Raw genomic sequence first — 22,393 nt, forward strand, 5'->3', positions numbered from 1 at the left:
ACTAGATAATATTAAAGTACCTACCTATAAATTTCTAAATAAATTCTAAGTATTGAGCTAAATAATTTTGTTATGGGGCTGTCCATTAATCACGTGAGGCTGAAAAGGGGGGGAGGGGGTGCATCAAAAAATCACGAAATATCATCAGGGGGAGGGGGGGGTAAAGTAATATATCACGTGTATTTATTTTTTCGGCAAGCGCGCGATACTCAACCGAAAAGCGGCGTTACATATTATGTATTTATTTTTAGTCAAACGCGTACAACTTTTTCGCATTTCTTTCATTATTTTTATGTCATTCAAAAACAAACTGCAATCTTTCTGTCTACCTCTGAACGTTTATTATAGTAGCCTTTAATTTTTTATAATAAAATTAGATGATACTTATACCAGTATTTTTTTATAAATAAAAAATAGATTCTTTGCAGGTACGAAAAAATACACGTGATATAGGGGGGAGGGGGGAGGGGTAGTCTTAAACCTCACCACGTATCACCAAGGGGGAGGGGGGGTCATAAAATGCCAAAAAAAACATCACGTGATTAATGGATGGCCCCTATACGCTTGACAGTAAAAATATTATTATTATTATGGTCGTTTAGACTTTAGCCTACACAATCTTCACAATAATACTCGATATTACCAGTATTTAATTATTGTCAATATAGGTATCAAAAGTTTCTTCAGTTATTTATAACGACCTTTCAAACATGTTTCAAACCAATTATTTTTCGACCATTTACAATATCAAAGACAAAATTAGACACGTAAAGGTCACAATAAATGAAACACCATTGAAGCCAATAAATATTATATTTACTACTAGATTCCATCATTTATATATTTATGTACAAAACGATCATAAGGCAACAGTTCAAAATTAATGAAAAATGCATTTACGATGAATTTTTTAAATTTATTAGCGAGAAAAAATGCGCCAATTAATAAGTTTTCATGCGTGCTGTACTTTTACTTTAATAAAGAAACAATAGTATTTAATTATGTATTTAATACAATACATAATTTAACTAAACAATATTCGAGTTTACATTTATGTCAAAAGAAAAAAAACATTCTTTGAACACATAGGTAACAATAATAAATATTTTATGAAAATAAAACGCTTAGGAAAATAGGTAATTATTAAAATTAAGGAAGAAATTATTCAGCACGCATGAAAACTTATTCTCTTTATATTTCTATCCTACTTGCACTTACAAACTAAATTGCTTAAATTATATCTAAAGTTTCAACAAATTTACATTCAGTGGTGTTAGCTAATAAGCTTACATTTAAACTTGTAAAAAATGACGTGCTTATATTATAGGAATATTAATTAAAATTAAATTAATACAATAAATTATTGTTTTATAACAACCAAAGTACGGAACCAGCGTATTTCATATATTTAAATAAATTAATTTTATAAATACATATATTGATAATATTTTGTTATTATGCATATAGTTTTTCTTGTCAAAAAAATTAAAAGTATTTTTAGCAAATTGGGCATTGCGTTATTATTTTAGAATTAAACATTGTGTTGATTTAAATTTGCATATTTAAAAGAAAACCAATTCGGTAAAATTATTTGCTTTTAACTTAAAAACGTTATTAGAAGCGAAGTAATTGAATATGATAACATTCCAAAACGCCCTGAAATATAATATCAAACCATACTCAAAGCAATATTATTTTAATTGTGCCCGTATTTACTTAAGCGATTGCTAGGCACATTTGCAACATAAATTATATTAATTTATTAAATTCAAAATTAAAGCCATTTTTTATAATATCTCTCAATACCGTATTACAAGGAATATCATAAAAAATTTTTTTTGAAATATCTGATTATTGGCTTGAAATTAAAGACTGTACTCAGTCATACATTAGTTTGTTAAATTAACAATACATTTTGATTCTTAACACATTGCTTTATGGTTCATTTTCATACAAATTTTTGTTCAAAAAGTTTAATGATTGGCTTGAAATTAAACAGTATTCAGCCATACATTAGTTCGAAAAATTAACAATACAATTTGATTCTTAATACATACGTTGCTTTGTGGTTAATTTTTGACTGTCGAGTGCAGTATAAATGTGCCCGACTTTCTCCAAATAATATTACAATGTACACACTATGTGTGCAGAATTTCAATAATTGTATATAATAAGGGAAATATTTACAACAAAGTTTGGAAGCTTATAAATGAATATAAAAGCGGTTTTTTCTTATATTTAATTCTGGACAGGTTTCTGTTAGAAAGCGTTCGGTGAGACCACATTTTGGCAGTGACTGTGGTTAATGACAATGTATTAAATATTAATTTGAGTGCCAACTATTAATATTTCGGTCAGTTAGAGACGTAATTTGCCTGTTTATTTTGGCTAAGTATTGTGGCTATTATGGCTATGGCTCCTCCACTCAAGCGACAGCCCAAGCCCAGGTTCAAGATCCCCGACAAGGGGGGACGCCCTAGCGCATGTCGCTACCAGGGTGAACCTTCAGTTCACCTACACGTCCGCGTTAAAATGTAGAAGCCCTTCTGGCTAACATTGAGAGACACCACACAAAAAAAACTAGACATTATTTTTTGTGTTTTAACCATGTAATTTTAACTCATCGTTGAACCCACATAATACACTATTAAACCAGCATCATTCGCAAACAACCATAATAAACAGGCAATCACTTCAAATTTTTTAAATTCAAAAAAACAAAATACACATTTAGATATCTGCATTATTTGATCTACATCTAAACAACTTAAGTGCACTGTGGAAATGTGAAGCCTTATATTAATTTTCGCATATTATTATACTGTTTTGATTGGTTAATGCTATACATAATATAATATTACCTATTGTTATTCCATCACAATAAGCGTTATCACATCGAAGCAAATATTCACAAACTTACAGATTACAAAAGGAACATGTAAATAAATGATATCAATTCTATATATATGTATAAACTTAATAAAATACGATAATATAAGTTTAAACATTTCTCTTAGATTATTTTAGCGTAGTTCGGATCTCTGTGAAAAGCTTTACATGGGCTTTACCTAAAATAATTTGACATTAATTCACAACTTGATATTTTGTGATTGCTTTTCGAGACGATTTATAATACAAGGTGTCCCTCTATTGGTATACTAAGCGCGAAGGAACTTGTAGTTTTGCATACACTGATACGTAAAAAATATTTAAACAACAAAATTACGTCAAAACTTTTCCTGAAAATCTATGTTTTCTTCTCTAGCTCCGCGCAGCCGGCATATACCGCTTCTCTAATGTGATCATTTTGTCTATGAAAACATAATCTTAAACGATATCTCATGTGCGGGTGGCAAATTTGGGCGTGTTGCTTGTTAGGGGTGTACACATAGAGTTTTAAGAATTCATCTATCCGAAAAAAATGCGTCTGGAATTTTATTAGTATTTTTTTACGTACTCAGCGTATGCAAAACTATAACCTCCTTTGAGCTTAGTATACTAAAAGTGGGACACCCTGTATAACTGTAAACATTATAATAACATCACCAAGTAATTATTATAATTAATTACAATTAATAAAGTTAAACAAGCGTACAATAAATTATTATGTTTAGTATTTTTTTTTCTTTTTTACATACTAAATGTGCGCGTGGGTACTTTGCGATATTCTAAAAATATTCTAAGCGTCCTTATTACAATCTTAATTATTGAATTATTAATTAATAATCTATAAATTTCAACATTTCTTCCTAATAAACATGTATATCCAAATTATATAGCTATATTTCGTGGTGAAAAATAAATATTTATCAATGATTTAATTTTCAAGTATATAAGGTAAACCATAGATTTCTCGTCAATACAGTACAGTTGTTACATAATATTATTGTATAAATATAAATAGTGTATGCTTACGTTTATACACAAGCCTTCTAACTTTTAATTCATATGACAAACAATTATGATATTCATATCAACCGTCAGAGTAACATTAAAAGCATTATTACAATAATATTATTAAATTATAGAAATATAAAAGGAAAACATGTATAAAAACAATAAGTATTATCAATTTTATTTCGTGTAACAATATCAAGCGAATTCCAAAACGTTTATAATAAGATACATTTTATATTAATCCGAGCGTATTCGGAATAACACAGTCGTATTTTTTATATTATAAGTATTTATTTTACAGAAAATAACAATGACACACAACATGGAAAAGGCTTTCTTTTCTAGCGGCTTCTAGAAGCTTTTATTTCTATTTTATTACACACATAAGTAAGCAGGGTAGTTATAATTTTATTGAGATAAAAAAAAACTTTGGGTGACACAGTTAAAATTGTCTATTTAGAGAATAAATGAAATTTTAGTAGTATTCAAAAAGCAAAGAAAAATCTTTCGTTATAATAATTAATTTTATGAAAAGATGCATTTTAGCAACGAAGTTTTCACATGAAAATGATGTTATCGTTAAATATCTTAGCTCATCTAAGATTGAAGAAATTCGAGTTGAAAGTGTAAATTTATCAGCGAAAAGCCTTAAGCCACATAAATAAACCAATTAAAGTTTCCAAAACGGTTTATTTTTGAGCATTATTAGACGGAGTATTACTTTTAGTATAGCAGTTATGATTGGAAAAGCACGTTCGATCGATAGACGCCACATACCAAATAACATCTTTTGTTTTTGGTTGGATAGTCGGTACGGATCACTATGGACAATAAATATCGTTGAATTTTTAAAATATTAGGCTCGGGACGGAAGAATCAATACTTGCTACTGGCAGGGACGACTCGTGAATCATTTGTTTTAGAATTACGAATGGTAAATGGTATAAAATATAAATTTAAAAATAATTAAATAGCGCAACACTTTAAAATAAAATTGAATTAATTACAATATTCATTTGATGTTAAATTATCTTATCCTATCTACGAGAAATTAATGAAAGTTACATTCAAAATAACGACCGTTTAAGCTGTGTTTAATCGTTCGATTATTACATACTCTTACTATAACCTTGTTCATGTAATTATTTACACTAACCTCAGTTTAAATGGATTTACCAGCGTTTTGCTATAATATTTCATTGTTTAGCACGCGTGCATTTGACACATACATCATACGACCACACTTGAAAAATTCCTAAATCTTCCGTGACAACGATTGATCACAATTTTCGATAACTAAAACATAACATTAATCTAAATTTCGTTACTAAATGAACTAGCTAATAAGCGACGTCATCGTTAACTCACTAACAACTTAAAATCTCTTGGTACCGCGCGTTCCCATTGCTAAAATCTCCTGGTACCGTTCCCGTTGCATTGCTAAAATCTCTCGGTACCTTTTTTGTTACGATGCTAAAATCTCTTGGTACCGTTCCCATTACATTACTAAAATCTCTTGGTACCGTTCCCGTTACATTGCTAAATCTTTCGGTACCGTTTCCGTTACATTATTAAAAACGAATTTGATTCGTTCGTCAGCTGTCACGGAATGTCACAACACAAGCACTTCACTCGAAGCGAAAGCACGCAGGCGAGAGATTACAAGTCCATTGAAATGTTCAATTCATGATGCACTTTGTATCCAAAGCATTTTCAGGAGCCGTGTCATCTGAAAGCAAAGTTTAGAAGTTGAGACTTGTCAATAGTATTTATCAAGATTTTATAACTCTTATTAGAACTTGTCTCTTCAATCGTAGTTTATGAGAAGTTGACTCTTCGATCGTATTATCAAGATTTCTTTACTTTTGTCTCTTCAAACGTATTAACTAAATTTTCGATGAAACCATGACACTATTTACTGAGAGAGTAAATTGAAATGTAAATTTATTGAAAGGAAAATAAAATTTGTTAGGTACCACTGGTTTTGAAACACATTTTTCTCTTGAGTTATTTTGGTTGGGATTGGACATCACGAATTCACGAGTAAGGTTGTGAATTATAATTTGATATTTATATTCTTGCTGTGTAACCACTTAATATCTTTTTTTTATCTAATGGTACTCTTTAAAATTGATATTTAAGGATTAGGTACACATGCACAAAATCATATTAAATTCAAATATAAATATCTTATAATAAAAATGCAAGCAATTTTTCGTGCCACGAGAACATAAAAAAGCATAGGTACATTAAATGGTATTAAATCAAATTGTGTAACAATTGTAGATCAAAACGTGTAAATGGTAAAGCAAGTAGCATAACATAAAAAAAGAACATCAAGTTAGTTCAAAAAAAACAGACAGACAATCCAGGTAAAATACTGTTTCCTAAGCTGCTTGGTTATTTAATCCAATTACTCCAATTAACATGCTCTATGCATAAATTTGCATCACTAACCAATTCAAAAGCTTATCTGAAATTTATCTATCGACGAACCTACTTGCTGGAATTAAAAAGGTGAATAGTCATACAAATTGTAAACGCAATTTTGTTTTACTTTTTAATCTTTTCGTGAATCTTGCAATTGCAAATGTGCTCGAAATCATAAAGCAAAAGAAGAAAGTATGAATGCAAATCATTGGAAAGCTACCTTTTCAGTTTGAATTCGAAATTTCATTCACCATACCTTTGTAACTCTAGTTTCATTAGGCGTTCACGAAAGATGATTTGGTCCTGTCGAAGAAATTTATTCACAATTTATGTTATGAGTTACTAAAATTTTTGTATGAGATTCATCTGATTTGATTAGTTTTCCCTACATAATTTACTCCTTCCCAATAAGAATAGATCTTCCAGATACTAAACTACATTCATGCGTTACTACATTGTTAAAATATTTATTTCACATCAATATTTAGGTAAAATTTTTAACACAAATCTACATGTTTATGAAATATTCTACTTTCTACACTATTACCACCATCACACAAATATAATTAAATTAAATCTTTCTTCTACTTACCCAGACAGTGACGCGGAGTTGGAAATAGGAGGACTATTTGATTCAAAGCCCTCTTTTGGTTTATCGTTTGCTAACTGCAACTTTAATTGGTGGCCAAAGCAAGCTAAATCTTCCCTAAATGTATCGGACCCAGGAGTTGTTGGTTTTCCATCGTCTCCTGTTGCCATGGCCTCAGCATCACTTTGCAGAGGCGCTTGTTCAGATTCCTCCTCAGTGTTGTAAATTTTAAAGTACGCAATTGTTAGGTATATCACCGAAATAAAAAAGGATGGAATCGGAATGGCCATGGCGTAAACTAAATTGAGCGTATTCTGCCACATGTCCAATTCCGTGATCACTAATCCGGGGTCAACGCGACTATAATAACAAGTATAATTGTTGCCCAGTGGTCTATATTTTCCATAGAATATAGTACAATTTAAAATAGGTGGATAACCGCATCCCTTAACGTTCGGGAATAACCTAGCACCAGTGAAATACCATTCTGAGTCGTTGCCTTGCAATCCTGTTGGAATAACTTCAGGCAATTCTAAATCTTCCATTTCGGGGTCTATTTTATCCAATGGTGATTCGTAGTTTTCGTAATCGTAATCTTTCCTCAGAGATCTTTCAGCTCTGATGAGAGCTTCGTAATCGGTAGCTGATATATTCGGGGGGTAGCCAAGTTTGTAGTTAACTCGTATCTGAGTGCATTCGAAGAGGTCTTTGGTGCAACCTTCCCTGCAGGACGCCCACGAGCAGTTGCTCGCGCCGACCAAATGCTTCACTTCAGCCGTGACACATAACGCGCCGACGGGATCAAACTGCATGAATATGGTGGTGAAGGCTGGCTCTATCACGAACGGTACTAAGAAGAGGAAGGCGAACAGGCTGAATATCGCAAGGAGGACGAACGTAGCTGTCGTGTAGAATAGAAGTTTCTCGAGGAATGTGGGAGGTATCGGCAGTTTTTCTTCTTCGTCGGCCATGTTGGCGTGAGCTCGCTAGAAGCGATCATAGCGCTTGTTTCAGCTCGGCTGTATCATTTCAAGCTTTATCAGTCTTTAATGAGTTAACACTTTAAACGAGTTGTATACTTTTATTGAAAACGTCGTATTTACATTTTTAGCGTGCATGTTTTATAAAGGCTAGCTTGTAATTATTGATAATATCATATCTGTTCGATTGTTTATACTCGTATTATTGAGCGATGTTGATTTGCTAAATAAGTTCGTCGTTTTTAAACAACTTCATGTTTATGTTCATTTCCATATTTGAATAATGGATCACGATAATTTAAATAAATATTGCTTCGTTAAATGTTCATGAATTCATCAATTATTACACTGTTCGATGAGTCCCTTAAATCATTGATAATAAATTTATACAATATTTAGATACTCTTGTTTAACTCTTAAAATCGTAGTTTAAGTTCAATGAAACTACATATATAATAATTCTTATTCAGTAATTTCAATTTATAGATCTTTATCGTATAATAATAAATCCCAAGTAAGCAAATATTTAACGTATAGACCCTGATCTTCGAACTACTGATAAACAAAATCTTAAAGGGCAGTTTCTTCCTAATCTTTGTATCTAAATATCACAGAATCGCGCATTCTATGAAATCACATTATATACCCTTATATACCCATATCCGCACAATAAAAGGATTAGATATAGTCAAAATGTCAATATCAGGAAGGACAAACATAATACAATGTATCATTAATCACTATACTATAAGTATCTAAAAATATGTCCAATGGAATGTTAGGTACAAGCCGACGCCTGCCTGTCTACCGAGCGTATCGATTCGACCACCAGCCGTCAGATATTTCTGGCAAGAATATTTGGTTAAAAGTGTTCCATTTGATGGGTTATGTAAGCTCTTGTTGGAATTGCTATTCTGTTCTGCTTTTGCTTTTTTCTAAATACTTACAGTCTTACCACAGTATTACAATAGGAAATAATATTGTAATACTGTATTATTGTAATATTGTACTGTAAGTATTTACTATTTAGGACGAATATTGACTGTAAGTTATTGTAAGTAAGTAAATATAATATGTATGGTGAGAAGAGATGTTACGAAAAGTGTATAGAGCTCTATCTGGAAAGAGCATATTGTATATAAACTTTTTATAAAACGATTAGCGATATACTCACTCAATTTAAATAGGTAACATGTACTTGTTGAATTGAAATGGATACAAATTCAATAATAAATAGATTCAAATGTAAATTAATTTATGAAATAACGTTGAGATGAATGAATGATGTCGTGTTCAGCGCATACAATACAATGTCAATTGAATTTAATGTGATCCTGAATATGATGTAGAGCCTAGAGCTAATATTAATTTCATAATATACATAAATTGCACTGTATTAGAAAAAAAACGCAATGAAAAATAGTTGTCATGCGTTTTGGGGATCATAAATCGTACAAAAATAAATATAATTTCTACCAACATGATCAATACCTAAATATACCAAAATATATTTACAGTAACAAAAGTATATTCTTCGTGATTAGGTACTTCATTACTAAAAATAACTTTAATGCACTATACATAGAAAAATAGCCTCATTAACTCCAACTTTTACTCTTTAATAGTCCATCCTTTTTATATTATCTTCATGTCAATATTAAAAAGTTTTATTTCAAAGCCCAAACGTTTTTAATTTGAAACTAACCAAAGCTTTTTGCAGTCTCTTTTAAATAACTCATTATATGTTGCGTTCTTTATGTTCCACTTTTTATTGTGAAAATATCAAAATACTTTTGTTACGTTTGACACAAGGCACTATATTTTGTACACATGAATGTTTCCTTAGTTTTTTCATATTGTGTCCTTGGTTTAACTAATTGTATGAAATATTAGGCAAGGATTTTTAAAGACACTAATCTTATACAAAAATGTATTCCAGGGGAACGCGTGTGAAATCCTATCTCAATGAGAGGTCTGAGATATATAATTAATTTATAGTATACAGAATTAAATTTAATTAATAGGCTGAGAATCACTTTTTTGTGCTAATGTCCAACTGGAAACAAAACCACACTACTATAATAAACTAGCGGTCCGCCCCGGCTTCGCCCGTGGTACGTTTTCTCTACATAAGAACCATCCTCGTACTTCAAGGAATATAATAAAAAAAAAATATCGAAATCGGTTCAGCCGTTCTCGAGTTATGCGCTTACCAACACATTTTGCGATTCATTTTTATATATAAGAAGATTAAGGATATATACGTCAAAATTTGTTTATAGAGTAAATATAAGTGTAGATGATACATAAGGAATTACAATTCAGACATACCTCTTCATTTTAACTGCTATCATAAAAAAAGTTTACTTATATTAAGTATTGCTTGGAATAAACTACATTCTGTACGTTCATTACACAACGTTCTACCATCAATAATTTTATACCTGAAAAACATACTTAATTTGAAAAGAATGCATTTCAGGGATTACACACATAGCGTAAGATCTAATGAACATATTAACACCTAAACAACTCAAGGGTAAGAAGTCGTTTTATGTAAGTCGTATTGACCACAGCTACATGCTTACAATCTAAATACCGTACATATACAGGAATTCTGAGCCCTTGTAATCTGTTTACCATAAGCTACTTATGCATATCATGACGAAAGATAATAGAGAAGAAAAATACTAGAGATTTTCGTAAAGGTGTTTTTGTTTCATTTAGTGGTTAATCTTTTCGTTTTTTGGTCAATTATCTACGTGAAATGTAATTGGTATCTAATAATAATGAATATGTACTTAACATAATGAAAGGTATTGTAGAAAAAAAATGTTGTGTGGTTTTATGAAACCACGGTAAAAGTGAAACTGTTCGAACGGTTCCGAACACTGCTTTGTGTAGCGCATGTCGCGTGACCTGTGCGCGTGACGGTCGGCTGCCGAGTAGGTATACCTACTCGGCAGCCGCAATACACGCGACATGCGCTACACAGACCAAAAAGTTTGAGACGATGTAATAAAAGTTTCACTTTAAAAATGAAATATGTAGATATTTACGTAAAGGTGTTTTTGTAGTAACAAATCTTTTTACTTTTTGTCAGTAATGTGTAACAATAAATTGGCTATAATTTAAACAGCAACAGATAAGTTAACATAATATTGGTTTAATATGCAAAACAGAAAATAAAAGATAAAATGGAAATAATGCATCTATCTTTGTATTAATGGCTTCTATGGTAATTCAGCAAAGTAAGAATGGATAAACATATTTACACTTCGATCATTTATTGACTTTGTGATTAATGATCAAAGTGTTTATTTTTTTTTATTTATTTATAAATACTTTATTGCACTTAAAGGTAACAAAACAAGAAATACAAACACTTAAATATAACTTACACTAAGTACAATTGGCGGTCTTATCGCTTAGAGAGATTTCTTCCAGACAACCTTTGGTACAATAGAGGAATAAATACATAAATGGTTTATATTTAGTTTTCAAAACTGACTGAATATAAAAGCTAAAGTCTAATTTAATAAGAACCTGCTTCATATAAAACCTAAATGCCTTTGTATAAAATAGTTAGAAATGGAACAACCAATAAAACTATTTTTCTGGAGTTAAATTTCGACGTTAGAAAAGAATAACAAAGAATCTGTCAAACAACGAAAAAGAAAAGTTCATCTTTGGATATAAAAAATGAATAGAACAAGTTTTATAGAGAGAAATCGATACAAACATTTTGATCTGCTTGAAGAAGGCTTGAAAAGCTTTTCTTTTCAAGGGGATTTAATCGCCCTTCTTATGAATAACAACTTCAGTGCTAATGGCCCTTTTGAATTGTTTGCCACTTCATAATATCATCGATCTTATACACGTAAACGTCTCTACAAAATCTTCAAGTAAAACAAACAAAAAAACCTACATCGTATAAAACAAAGTGGATTTCCGCCGTCTGTCCTAATGTATGCGATCGGTCAAAAACTACGCAACGAATTTTGATGCGATTTTTTAATAGATAGAGTGGTTCGAGAGGAAGGTCGCTAGAAACCACTATATGATACCCAAATATTTTGACTCCTACAATATTATCGCAAAAGTTTGTAAGAATCGAATGATTAGTCTATCTAGTATGTTTGCTGCTCTTTAACGCAAAATCAGCTGATCGGATCTGTATAAAATTTGGTACAGAAATAGGTTGTTGTCTGGATTAGCACATAATCTTCTTTATTGGGATATCACGCAAGCGAAACCGCGGGTTCCAGTTATTCACTATATTGTATATAACTAAGTCGCTGTATGTCCGACACTATCTAAGCTTAAATTTGAAAAAAAAAACGCAACGGATTTTGATGGTGTTTATTGAATAGATTGCTTGATTTTCGAGGAAGGTTTTATTAGGTATATAACTTATAAGGTTTTAGACAAAGTTGCGAAGCCGCCAAAGCTAGTTATCTAATAAATTCTATCTATACTATAATATAAGCTGAAGAGTTTGTTTGTTTTTTTGAACGCGCTAATCTCAGGAACTGCTGGTCTGATTTGAAAAATTCTTTCGGTGTTAGATAGCCCATTTATCGAGGAAGGCTATAAGGCTATATATCATCACGCTAAGACCAACAGGAGTGGAGCACTGCGGGTAAAACCGCAGGGCATAGGTAGTTATCTAATAAAATGATTTACGTAAACTCGATACATACAGCTACGTAGCGTGGCTATTCTCGTTGAAGCAATCAGGTCGGAAGCAAGGTGGAGTGACGTGGTCTATAAATAAGATATCTTGTAGTTTCGTTATTGAATAGAACTTGTGTTTGGGAGTATACTGTTTTAGTGTTGATGAGAGAGACCTTTGGATAGGGGATTATTTGGGTTAAATTGACTTGAAATTTAAGGTCTATTTTTTTGTACATTGTGAAGTGCTTTTGTTTAAACATGAACGGTGTAAAGGTTATAATATGGTCTTTTAAAGAAAAATATCATTTAAGTAACTGGCAGTGTTAAATTGTATTCCACTCATAGCAAAAATATGCATGTGATGTACATATTATGTTTTCGTAGTTCACAAGTTCTTATTAAGTATGGCAATATACACTTGGATATGAAGAAAGATTAAATAATATCATGCAATATTAAGATACCTAGTATAAAAAAGACTGCTTTACGCTAATTTCTAGCTACCAAAGGAAAACTCAATGAAGCTCTACGAACAATAATACCAATGAATACAACACAAAATATTCGATACTATCATAGATACTATTATGATTCTTACTGTATTATCAACAATTCTCTCAAAGAAAGTTTAATAGAGTTAGCCGCATTTAGCCACGGCCTTGGTTGGAAACGGTTACTATGTAATAACCACAGTATAACCCTAGTGCGCAGTAGGGCAAGGAGGTCGAGGGAACAAGTGCGTGTTTGACAAATTGAGTACCTAGTGCTTAAAGCGAAACTTTAATTGTATGCGAAATGCACGAATTTAAAAACAGAAAATTGCATGTGTAATTTTTTAATTGGGCTTTATGCAGGGTTTTTAAATGAAAATACGATCTGCTGTAGGTAATGTACTGTGTAGGCTACTTACTATACTTTGTTATGTTAATTGTTTATGTGGTTGAGGTTTAGGTGAGACGCTTTGATAAGTTGAATCTAAAGAGGCAATACTAAAATGTATGTTTGCCTAACGCGTCTAAAATGCATATAACAATTTTTTTGAAAAGTTGAACATTAAACGTTTTAAAAACTTTAGACGAGAGTAAATCAATGGGTGTAAATGAATGGAGATTAAAAATAAGGAGTAATTATTTATTATTGTAACCATAACTTCACAAGCATCAAAATGATGAATGAAGAAAATATTTGTTTTCACACTTATAAACATTAATCATATTTTTTTGTCAATAATATTATTATAAAACGTTAGAATAAGTGAATTGTAAAATTCTTTATAACAAAGGCTATTTTTTTCTCGAGTAAATCCATACGTAGTAGAAACAAGCGGCTTGAATAAAAAGAACTGCTTATTAATTAGAAGATATAAATTCCTTGTTGAGTAGGTCAAGAAAATTTACTGCCTGTTTATGCAATTTGACTTAAAACGGGTGCTTAAATATGCTAAATCCTTATTTAAATAATTATGAGTAAGTAACATCTGTGTTATTTTTACTGCTTTCCTTTGAAGCTCTGGTTAAGCTGCTTGGTAGAGCATACATAGAGCCGTTTATAAACGCAGTTCTTATGTTGAATATAATATGGTTGGTGATTAACATGATGAGGTAAGTCTTAGACCAATATTGTGTTTGCTTATCTATTATTATCAGGTAATATTGGAAAAAATAAAAATAAATCTTGTGCGGCAGAATGGTGCTATAACTAAGGTTTAAATTTTCAAATTATATAATAGTTACCTATTAGTGCTATTAGACAATTGCATATAATACGCATAATATATCTTTGAATTTATTTCCTTCGTTAAAAACTAATACCGAACTAACACAACTTTTTGGAGAGTTTTGTTGACATTTTAAAAGACTAAAAAATCAAAGGACAGCCTTAGCAATTTGTACGTATTTTAAGTAATGCATCATATTATATGTATGTATGTTCTAGAAACTTCGTAAAAAGCAGAAAACTTTTTTTTCGATCACTGACGTTCTTGAGAAGGCAGACAATAATGTCAGTTTAAAAGATGTACACCAAAGTATAAACTGACTTATATTAAGTACAAATATTTCAACAACACAAAACTGATTTAGATCAAGCCTTATCCAATCCGAAGCTACATCATAAAGCTCAACAAATCGGCTTACAACTTCAATCTTACCACCTTCTGTTTCGTCCATTAAAAGGGCTTCCCTTTGCATGTAAATCTAACCTTATACGTCTTCCCTTTTACGCAACAATAATATGACGTCAAACATTGATTGTGACAAAAGACTTTATTTAATTAATCATTGGTCGAGTTCGCAAAATACCTAAGCTTCAGTGACAAAGAAAATTAATACTTTGTCAACACTATGATTATATGAAACTATAGCTATGTATATGGATGAAAAGTGATTGACTTTGTGTGAAGCTGTTTATATAATGTTTAGATTATACTAAGCCCCGACCCTGCCTCAGTTTTTTATTGTTTTATTTTCTTTTATATTAGCATTAATGCGACGAGCTCTCGTTCGCGTCTATACATTGTGGCATATCTTTTTATAACAGACTAGCTGTTGCCCGCGGTTTCACCCGCTTTGTTCCGCTCCTGTTGGTCTCAGCGTGATGATATATAGCCTATAGCCTTCCTGGAAAAATGGGCTTTCTAACACCGAAAGAATTTTTCAAATCAGACAAGTAGTTCCTGAGATTAGCGCGTTCAAACAAACAAACAAACTCTTCAGCTTTACAATATTAGTATAGATTGATTACTAAAAGGCTCCTAAAATGATGTGAGAATTAACGACGTCTTTATGTAGAGATAAAATTGAATAGCACAATTACAAAGCAATTGAAATGATAATGTGTGATAAAATTTGACTGAATTATAATTTGCAAGTAATAAAACACTTTGTTTTAATATACTTTTAAGACAGAAATGAAGTGTAATATTTCCTATATTTTGCTATTTATCTGTTATGTTCCTATCCTACTAATATTATAAATGCGAAAGTTTGTGAGGATGGATGTATGTGATGTATGTATGTTTGTTACTCTTTCACGCAAATACTACTGAACCGATTACAATGATATTTAGCACACAGATAGAAGGTAACTTGAATACACATAGGATAGGTTTTATCCCAGAATTCCCACTGGAACGGGTACTATGCGGGTTTTTCTTTGAAAACGCGGGCCAAGCCGCGGGCGGAAAACTAGTATTTAATATTATAAACCTTTCCCAGCTACAGAAAACGAGCGACAACCGTTCCCCATATAAATTAATATCTCCTATTTCACCCTCTGCAAAATATATTTTGCGGCAAAAAGCTTGCTTATGTTTCTTTCTGTATATTATTTACCAAATACCCTTGAATGACTCGCTCTTGAGTTCCTGTCAAAAGGACACAATATTTTTTTGCATGATTATGACTAAGGCTATTGAACTTACAAATTATAACTTATTACTTATAAATTTTTACTTTTAAGTTAAATTTATGAAAATTATATAATATTTATTATAAGTTTTTAAAAAAATATTGTAGAGCTATTATATAATTATTATATAAAAGTTTGATATAATATTTCATTAGTTTTTGATATAATATGTAAACATGCAACATTTTTTATAAACAAGAGATAAAATACAATTAAAAGTGAAACAAAATCTAAGAGGTACCTACTTGTGTTTGTGTGTGTATCTGTGTTCATGTGAAATGTTAGAATTTAAATCCATACTAATATTATAAATGCGAAAGTAACTCTGTCTGTCTGTCTGTTACTCAATCACGCCTAAACTTCTGAACCAATTTGCCATACCCGAGAAAGGACATAGCCACATAGGCTACTTTTTATTGCGAAATATGTACCACGGGCGAAGCCGGGGCGGGCCGCTAGTATTCAATAGTTATAAAAACAGTCAACGTAAAAATATACTCTTCTAACATTAAAGTTACAACTACATAAATGATAAGGGGCTTGGGTCGAACCCCTGACCTTTGTATATTTATCTGTCACTACAGCGGTAAAATGGTTATTGATTATAGAAATAAAATACTATTTTCAATACTGATTTCTACAAAATTTATTGAGCTTATACTACGTATTTCAAATATGCTTAATTAACTAATACTGTCGCACGATTTAATAATCCGAAGGTTAAGCAATGTTAGGTGCGGTCAGTTTATTGATGGGTCATTGCCTATGGGTAATTCATATAGAAGCCAAGTTTGAGAACAACAATTGTAGGAATTGGTCACCACTCTAGACTGTAGTTAAACCTATTGTCTAATCAAGCATACAGGAGGAGGACATAGGACAAGCGAGCAAAGGAGACAATGTTTTTGAAGTGAAACTTCTTGAGGCGCTTTGAGAGTAAAATTTCAAAAAGTTCTCATCAAAATCCGTTGCGTAGTTTTACAAATTTAAGCATACATACGGACAAAGAAAGCGACTTTGTTTTAAACTATGAAGTGATTCCTCGAATAAATTAAGTTCAGAGCCTACAAAATATTGAATGAAAATGCCTAGGTTTCATAGAACGCCATCTAGTCGTATAAAAGCAAAACTGGTAAGCAATATTGAAACTAAACTATTTATACTAGTATTTGTTTGTTACGTACATTATTTATTGAAGGATTTCTGATAGATGTATAGATTTGCTTTTGTTTTTTGATTGAATTGGCAAGAGTTCAATTGTTGTGTCGTAAAAGATTTATTGATATTATATAAAATTTAGATTTACATAACATGTTTATTGACTACAAATACAAGTAATAAAAAGTATTGTTTCTGTGTTTGTAAATTGATTGATTACGTAAAAAGTACTGTACCAAACCTAATAAAATTCAGGATACAGCTATACGTTGTACAGAATAAAATGAACAAAATACTTGTCTACTATTTTGTATGTCAAGCTAGTATAAATATTTAATATCATATCAATATATAAATATAACATAGGTATATTAAATTATATTTAACTTTGGATAGCGAAATGGATATTTTTGTAAAATGTAGAGTTTTTGTATTATAAGTAAGTAATGAAAATCTTATTCTTATTATATCTATCTCTATTCTAGTTGGTAGTTTCATTATTATTATGTTTTAAGCTGGTTATGTGATCAATATTATGTAACATTGTAAACATAATAGTTCCAATTTTTCAGATTTACGTAGACATTATCCTGATAATAAAACGTAGTATTATAACCGTCTTCAACATAAGTAACCCATTATTATCGTCCTGAAATGTAATATTTCCTTATAAAGACGTTAAATAGCTAAACACATAATTTAAGGAACCTTGTGACCGTTATTAACGTAACTCACAAATACTCGTCTTCCTTATAGACAATTGAATTTTGTCGTAAATTAGGCATGTACTAACTGAGCTTGAATCAAATTGTCCGTAAGGAACAGGATTTTCTTATATAAATGACAGCTCCATATTATTATGCACTGAACATTTTTGGCTGAAAATATCCGTGTATCCTTGACATACATTGTCAAATAATTGTTAGTTCCAATACATTAATATAATTAATAAATTAGGTTAATAAACTATTTACGTTAATAACTATTGTAGTAAATCCCAAGGAGTCATTACGTTTAACCTCGTAAAGATATACCAAGGATAAATAAACGAACAGACATGCCAGACCGTAGCTGTAGCGGACCTTTCACGTAATTTGACATATTGCAGACGTGATTATACAAACGTCGACTTTCATACATTAGAATGTATTCTTATACAAATATATGGTCAATACAAATACGTGTAGGGTCAAATTTGATAGCCTTTACAAAACATACACGATATACGCACTTTGACAAAAACACTCGGATTGAAAACTTCTTTATAAACTATACACTAATCGTGAACACTAAACCATTGTCCTTTGTGGAAAATAAAAATCTATATTGTTCTATTTTTGACGTCTACGACACGCAGACGTCGGCACGAGTCCGCGGGTCGGTTACAACTGGGCGCAGGCTTTATCGTAACCGTATTGGCACTAGAAAGCTACGTACAATTTTAAGCTGTTAAAAAACAAAGAATTAACTTTAGCTAATAACATTCAAATTTCGAATTTTAAATTTTTCCAAAATTTAAACACAGAATTTGAAATTTGAACAGATCGAATTTGAAGGAATCAATTTTCGAAATTAAAAAAATGGAACGCAAAAATTATTCGAAAAAAGAATTGTGCATTCAAATCGAATTCCATTTTATTGGTGATTTAAATTTAAAAATGTATTATTCCATTTAAAAACATCGTTTTATTTGAGTGCGCGCGTCGGTACGGCGAATCGATAAAGCCGTGTCGTGTGCTCGACTGTGTGGCGGCAGACAGTCTTTCTTGCTTTACATATCTAACACTTAGTGTGTTTTGGATTAGTTTCCCCCGCATATTTAAAGGGAAATGTACGACGAATGTCATGACGTTCGTCTTCTTTGATTGAACGATTATGAACTTTAGCAACTTGAACTGGAAGCGTTTTCATGCTTTGCGCAATTTAGAATAATTCGATTTTTAGCACTAAGTTGTAAAGCCGCTATTGGGGCTTGAAATCGAAACTGCCGGATATCACATTTGGCCTAACGCCAGGTGAATTGAAAAACCTTCCATGGAGTTTAACGTTCCAAATGTTTTTGCCAGATTTTTCTAGAAAATTTGCCAAATATGTATCAAACATTATGAAAGTTAACGAAGCAATTTAATTTTTACGACCTTTTATTAAAGAGCAATATAACAAAATAATTGCCTATATAATATGTAATATGATCTTCTCAGGTGGACAGAATCATATATCCGAAACAGGTGTCAATCAGTCGTACTGGGAGGCTTTAAATCAAACTTAGTCGATGTAACCTCAGGAGTTCCTCAGGGTTCACATCTCGGTCCCTTATTATACAATTTATATTTATTCGATATTGTTAACTGCTTTTTGAATTCAAAATTCTTGTTGTATGCCGACGATAAAAAAATTTTTAGGAAAATAAACACATTAGAAGACTGCTTTTTACTTCAGGAAGACCTAATTAGACTCTCGAATTATTATAAAATTAATAAAATATCCGTAAATATCCAAAAATGTCAAAAAATATCATTCTCTCGTAATAAATCTATTATATCTTTCAACTACAAAATCTGCGATGAAATTATTCCGGCTGCTACAACTGTGAGGGACCTTGGTGTGATCCTTGATGAAAAACTTTCTTATAACATACACGTTGATACAATAACCCAAAAGGCATATAAAAATCTAGGTTTTATTCTTCGCCAGGCAGATCCGTTTGATGATATCCTTTGTCTTAAAGTAATTTATTTTGCATATGTTCGCAGCATCCTCGAATTTGCTAGTGTCATTTGGCGTCCAATATATAAATGCCAAATCGAGAAAATAGAAAGGCTTCAAAAGATTTTTATTAAAAAATTAAGTTTTAAAACTAAATATTTCTCAACAAATTACCCAGAGGCTTGTTTACACTTTAATATTAATACCTTAGAAGATAGAAGAAATCTTATTGATATGATGCTATTGCATGATATCGTAAGTAATAAGTTTGATTTCTTATCAGCGCTCTCAAACATCAACTTTTGCACACCTACTCAGAGAACTCGCCACACACCCCTATTCCATGTACCGGCTGTATCAACAAATTATCTTAAAAACACACCGTTTCTTAGAGTTCCCAACGTTTACAATAAAAAATTCTCATCTGTCGACATTTTCCACTTATCTCGCGCTAAATTTAAAACTGCGATCCTTGACTTGATTAATTTAGAATATAAAAAATAATTTGCATACTTAGTTGAACTATATCTACATTCAATGTACCCACTCATACACACTCTCTTTCACCCACACACAACACACACATTCACACACACACACACACACACACACACACACATACACATACCTGTTTTGGGTTGAAATTTGCTATTTAATTATAATAACCAATTCCAATTTGTATAGTTTTAAGTACTTTAAGCACTGTTTTCTATTTTTGTCACTTAAGTTGAACTGATAATTGGTGTACCTTGTTATTGGCGTACTTAATTATTAATTTACTATTTATTGTATTATAAGCTGTAAGGTATCTTTTTATAAATAAAATAAAATAAAATAAATAAAAAATGATTGTAAATCAAATGTTAGGCAATAGAGGGCGCTAACAGTACTAACCCTAAACTGCTGGCCTGAATGTTTCATAATTTCCAACACTCAATTTAATTCGTATTTAAAAGTCTAACAAACATTTTTACCTATCATAAATTTTTAATAGGTAAAAATAGATAAATATTTTTTTATCCTTTATTTAAACACATACCTAGCAAGTGTAAATTAAAAAGTTTCAAGTCGTTATGTTCTAAGCTGCATTGGATATTTGAACCATCGTTTTTAAATCTATTGTACCTGTGTACTACAAGAGTTGTGATTCTACCTATAATAACATATGCAGAACTACAGAAAAAATTAAATCATTAACACTGTAAACTAATATAAAAAGCCCACTTGTGAACAATAGAGTTATTATTATTAGTTAGAAACTACTAAATCGCCCGCCCTACAAGTCTCAATACATTCATAACCAAGTGCTGAATGCTCTCCTAGAACAGATTGCGTTTATACATACAAAAAAAATATTTTTCAGATCTACATTATATTTTTTACATTATCGCGTTTACATAAGTTTCAAACAATTTAGATGCGGAAATTAAATACATAATGTTAGACGTAACTTTTGATTTAATATTTTTGTGGATGAGTAGTTGTCAATATAGTTGTCACTGTTTCCTGTCCGAACATGCTTAGCTGTCGCATACTATAAATTGCCGCTTTCCTTTGACTCGTGGCGCATTCGTACGAATCGTGCCTAGGGGCTCGGACGCTGTTTATACGACGTTCGACCCAACTACCCTCACTTTACTAATAGTCGTTGACTAGCTGCGTTTTGTTATCAACTACCTACATCAATTAGGTAGCTGTGTAGAATCGCAGTACATTCTTATTACGTTCAAACTAATATTTAACTAACTTCGCATCTTTATTTCTTATATCAGAAGCGGGATAGAATTCAAGCCTACACTTGTTAATTGTTTTAAGTCTTGTAACGGCATACTGGCGTTTGTGTTTTTTCGTGCATTGTGTGAAGTAAAAATTTGTTACGTGGATTATTGTAACGGGAATGTAGTTCATCGAAGGAATTGTGTGTAGTGATCCAAATCGCTAGTCGATCCCTGGCGTTGAGGTATTATCTAGTCGCTGGCGTATCGTAGTGATGTATTTCACTAGTCGAACGAGCGTGGATACACCAAGATACGCGAACGGAGTGATTATGTCATGTGGACGTGGTTATTGTTCTGTCAGGTCAGTCTGGCCGAGGCAGGATGGTTGTGTAATCCCGAGATGAACTACCGTAGTGTTTTAATACGAGAAAAGGCGTACGAGGACGTACGATTGTCAGTATGGCCGTGTTAGACGTAACTTTTGATTTAATATTTTTGTGGATGAGTAGTTGTCAATATAGTTGTCACTGTTTCCTGTCCGAACATGCTTAGCTGTCGCATACTATAAATTGCCGCTTTCCTTTGACTCGTGGCGCATTCGTACGAATCGTGCCTAGGGGCTCGGACGCTGTTTATACGACGTTCGACCCAACTACCCTCACTTTACTAATAGTCGTTGACTAGCTGCGTTTTGTTATCAACTACCTACATCAATTAGGTAGCTGTGTAGAATCGCAGTACATTCTTATTACGTTCAAACTAATATTTAACTAACTTCGCATCTTTATTTCTTATAATAATATTATTGACCTTTCTAAATGAACAGTTAA

General features: G+C 31.6%; 1 protein-coding gene across 4 annotated transcripts; it reads right to left on the reverse strand.

Moving 5' to 3' along the window:
* Positions 1–1,474: 1,474 nt before the first annotated feature.
* On the reverse strand, positions 1,475–18,521 carry tipE (temperature-induced paralytic E). 4 transcript variants are annotated; one of them, XM_090113765.1, is made up of 4 exons: positions 18,435–18,521; positions 6,920–7,976; positions 6,584–6,630; positions 1,475–5,626 (listed from the first exon to the last, which is right to left on the reverse strand). In XM_090113765.1, the coding sequence occupies exons 2-3, from the start codon at positions 7,885–7,887 to the stop codon at positions 6,603–6,605; spliced, it is 996 nt and encodes a 331-aa protein (XP_089969891.1). In that variant the 5' UTR covers positions 7,888–7,976; positions 18,435–18,521; the 3' UTR covers positions 1,475–5,626; positions 6,584–6,602. The 4 variants fall into 4 exon arrangements, with proteins under 4 accessions (XP_089969891.1, XP_089969889.1, XP_089969893.1 ...); XM_090113763.1 differs by having other exon boundaries at positions 18,371–18,514; XM_090113767.1 differs by lacking the exon at positions 6,584–6,630 and having other exon boundaries at positions 18,371–18,514.
* Positions 18,522–22,393: the final 3,872 nt, after the last annotated feature.

Source organism: Colias eurytheme, chromosome 20 (assembly GCF_061535395.1).
Source record: "Colias eurytheme isolate Ceu_HAF_F1 chromosome 20, ilColEury1 Martin Lab GWU primary, whole genome shotgun sequence".
NCBI classification, from domain to species: Eukaryota; Metazoa; Arthropoda; class Insecta; order Lepidoptera; family Pieridae; genus Colias; species Colias eurytheme.

Coding starts and splice junctions, on each gene's coding strand:
- tipE (XM_090113765.1), bottom strand. CDS start 7,887: ATGGCCGACGAAGAAGAAAAACTGCCGATACCTCCCACATTCCTCGAG. Junction 6,631..6,919: donor AACTCCGCGTCACTGTCTGG/GTAAGTAGAAGA, acceptor TTTCTTCGACAG/GACCAAATCATCTTTCGTGA.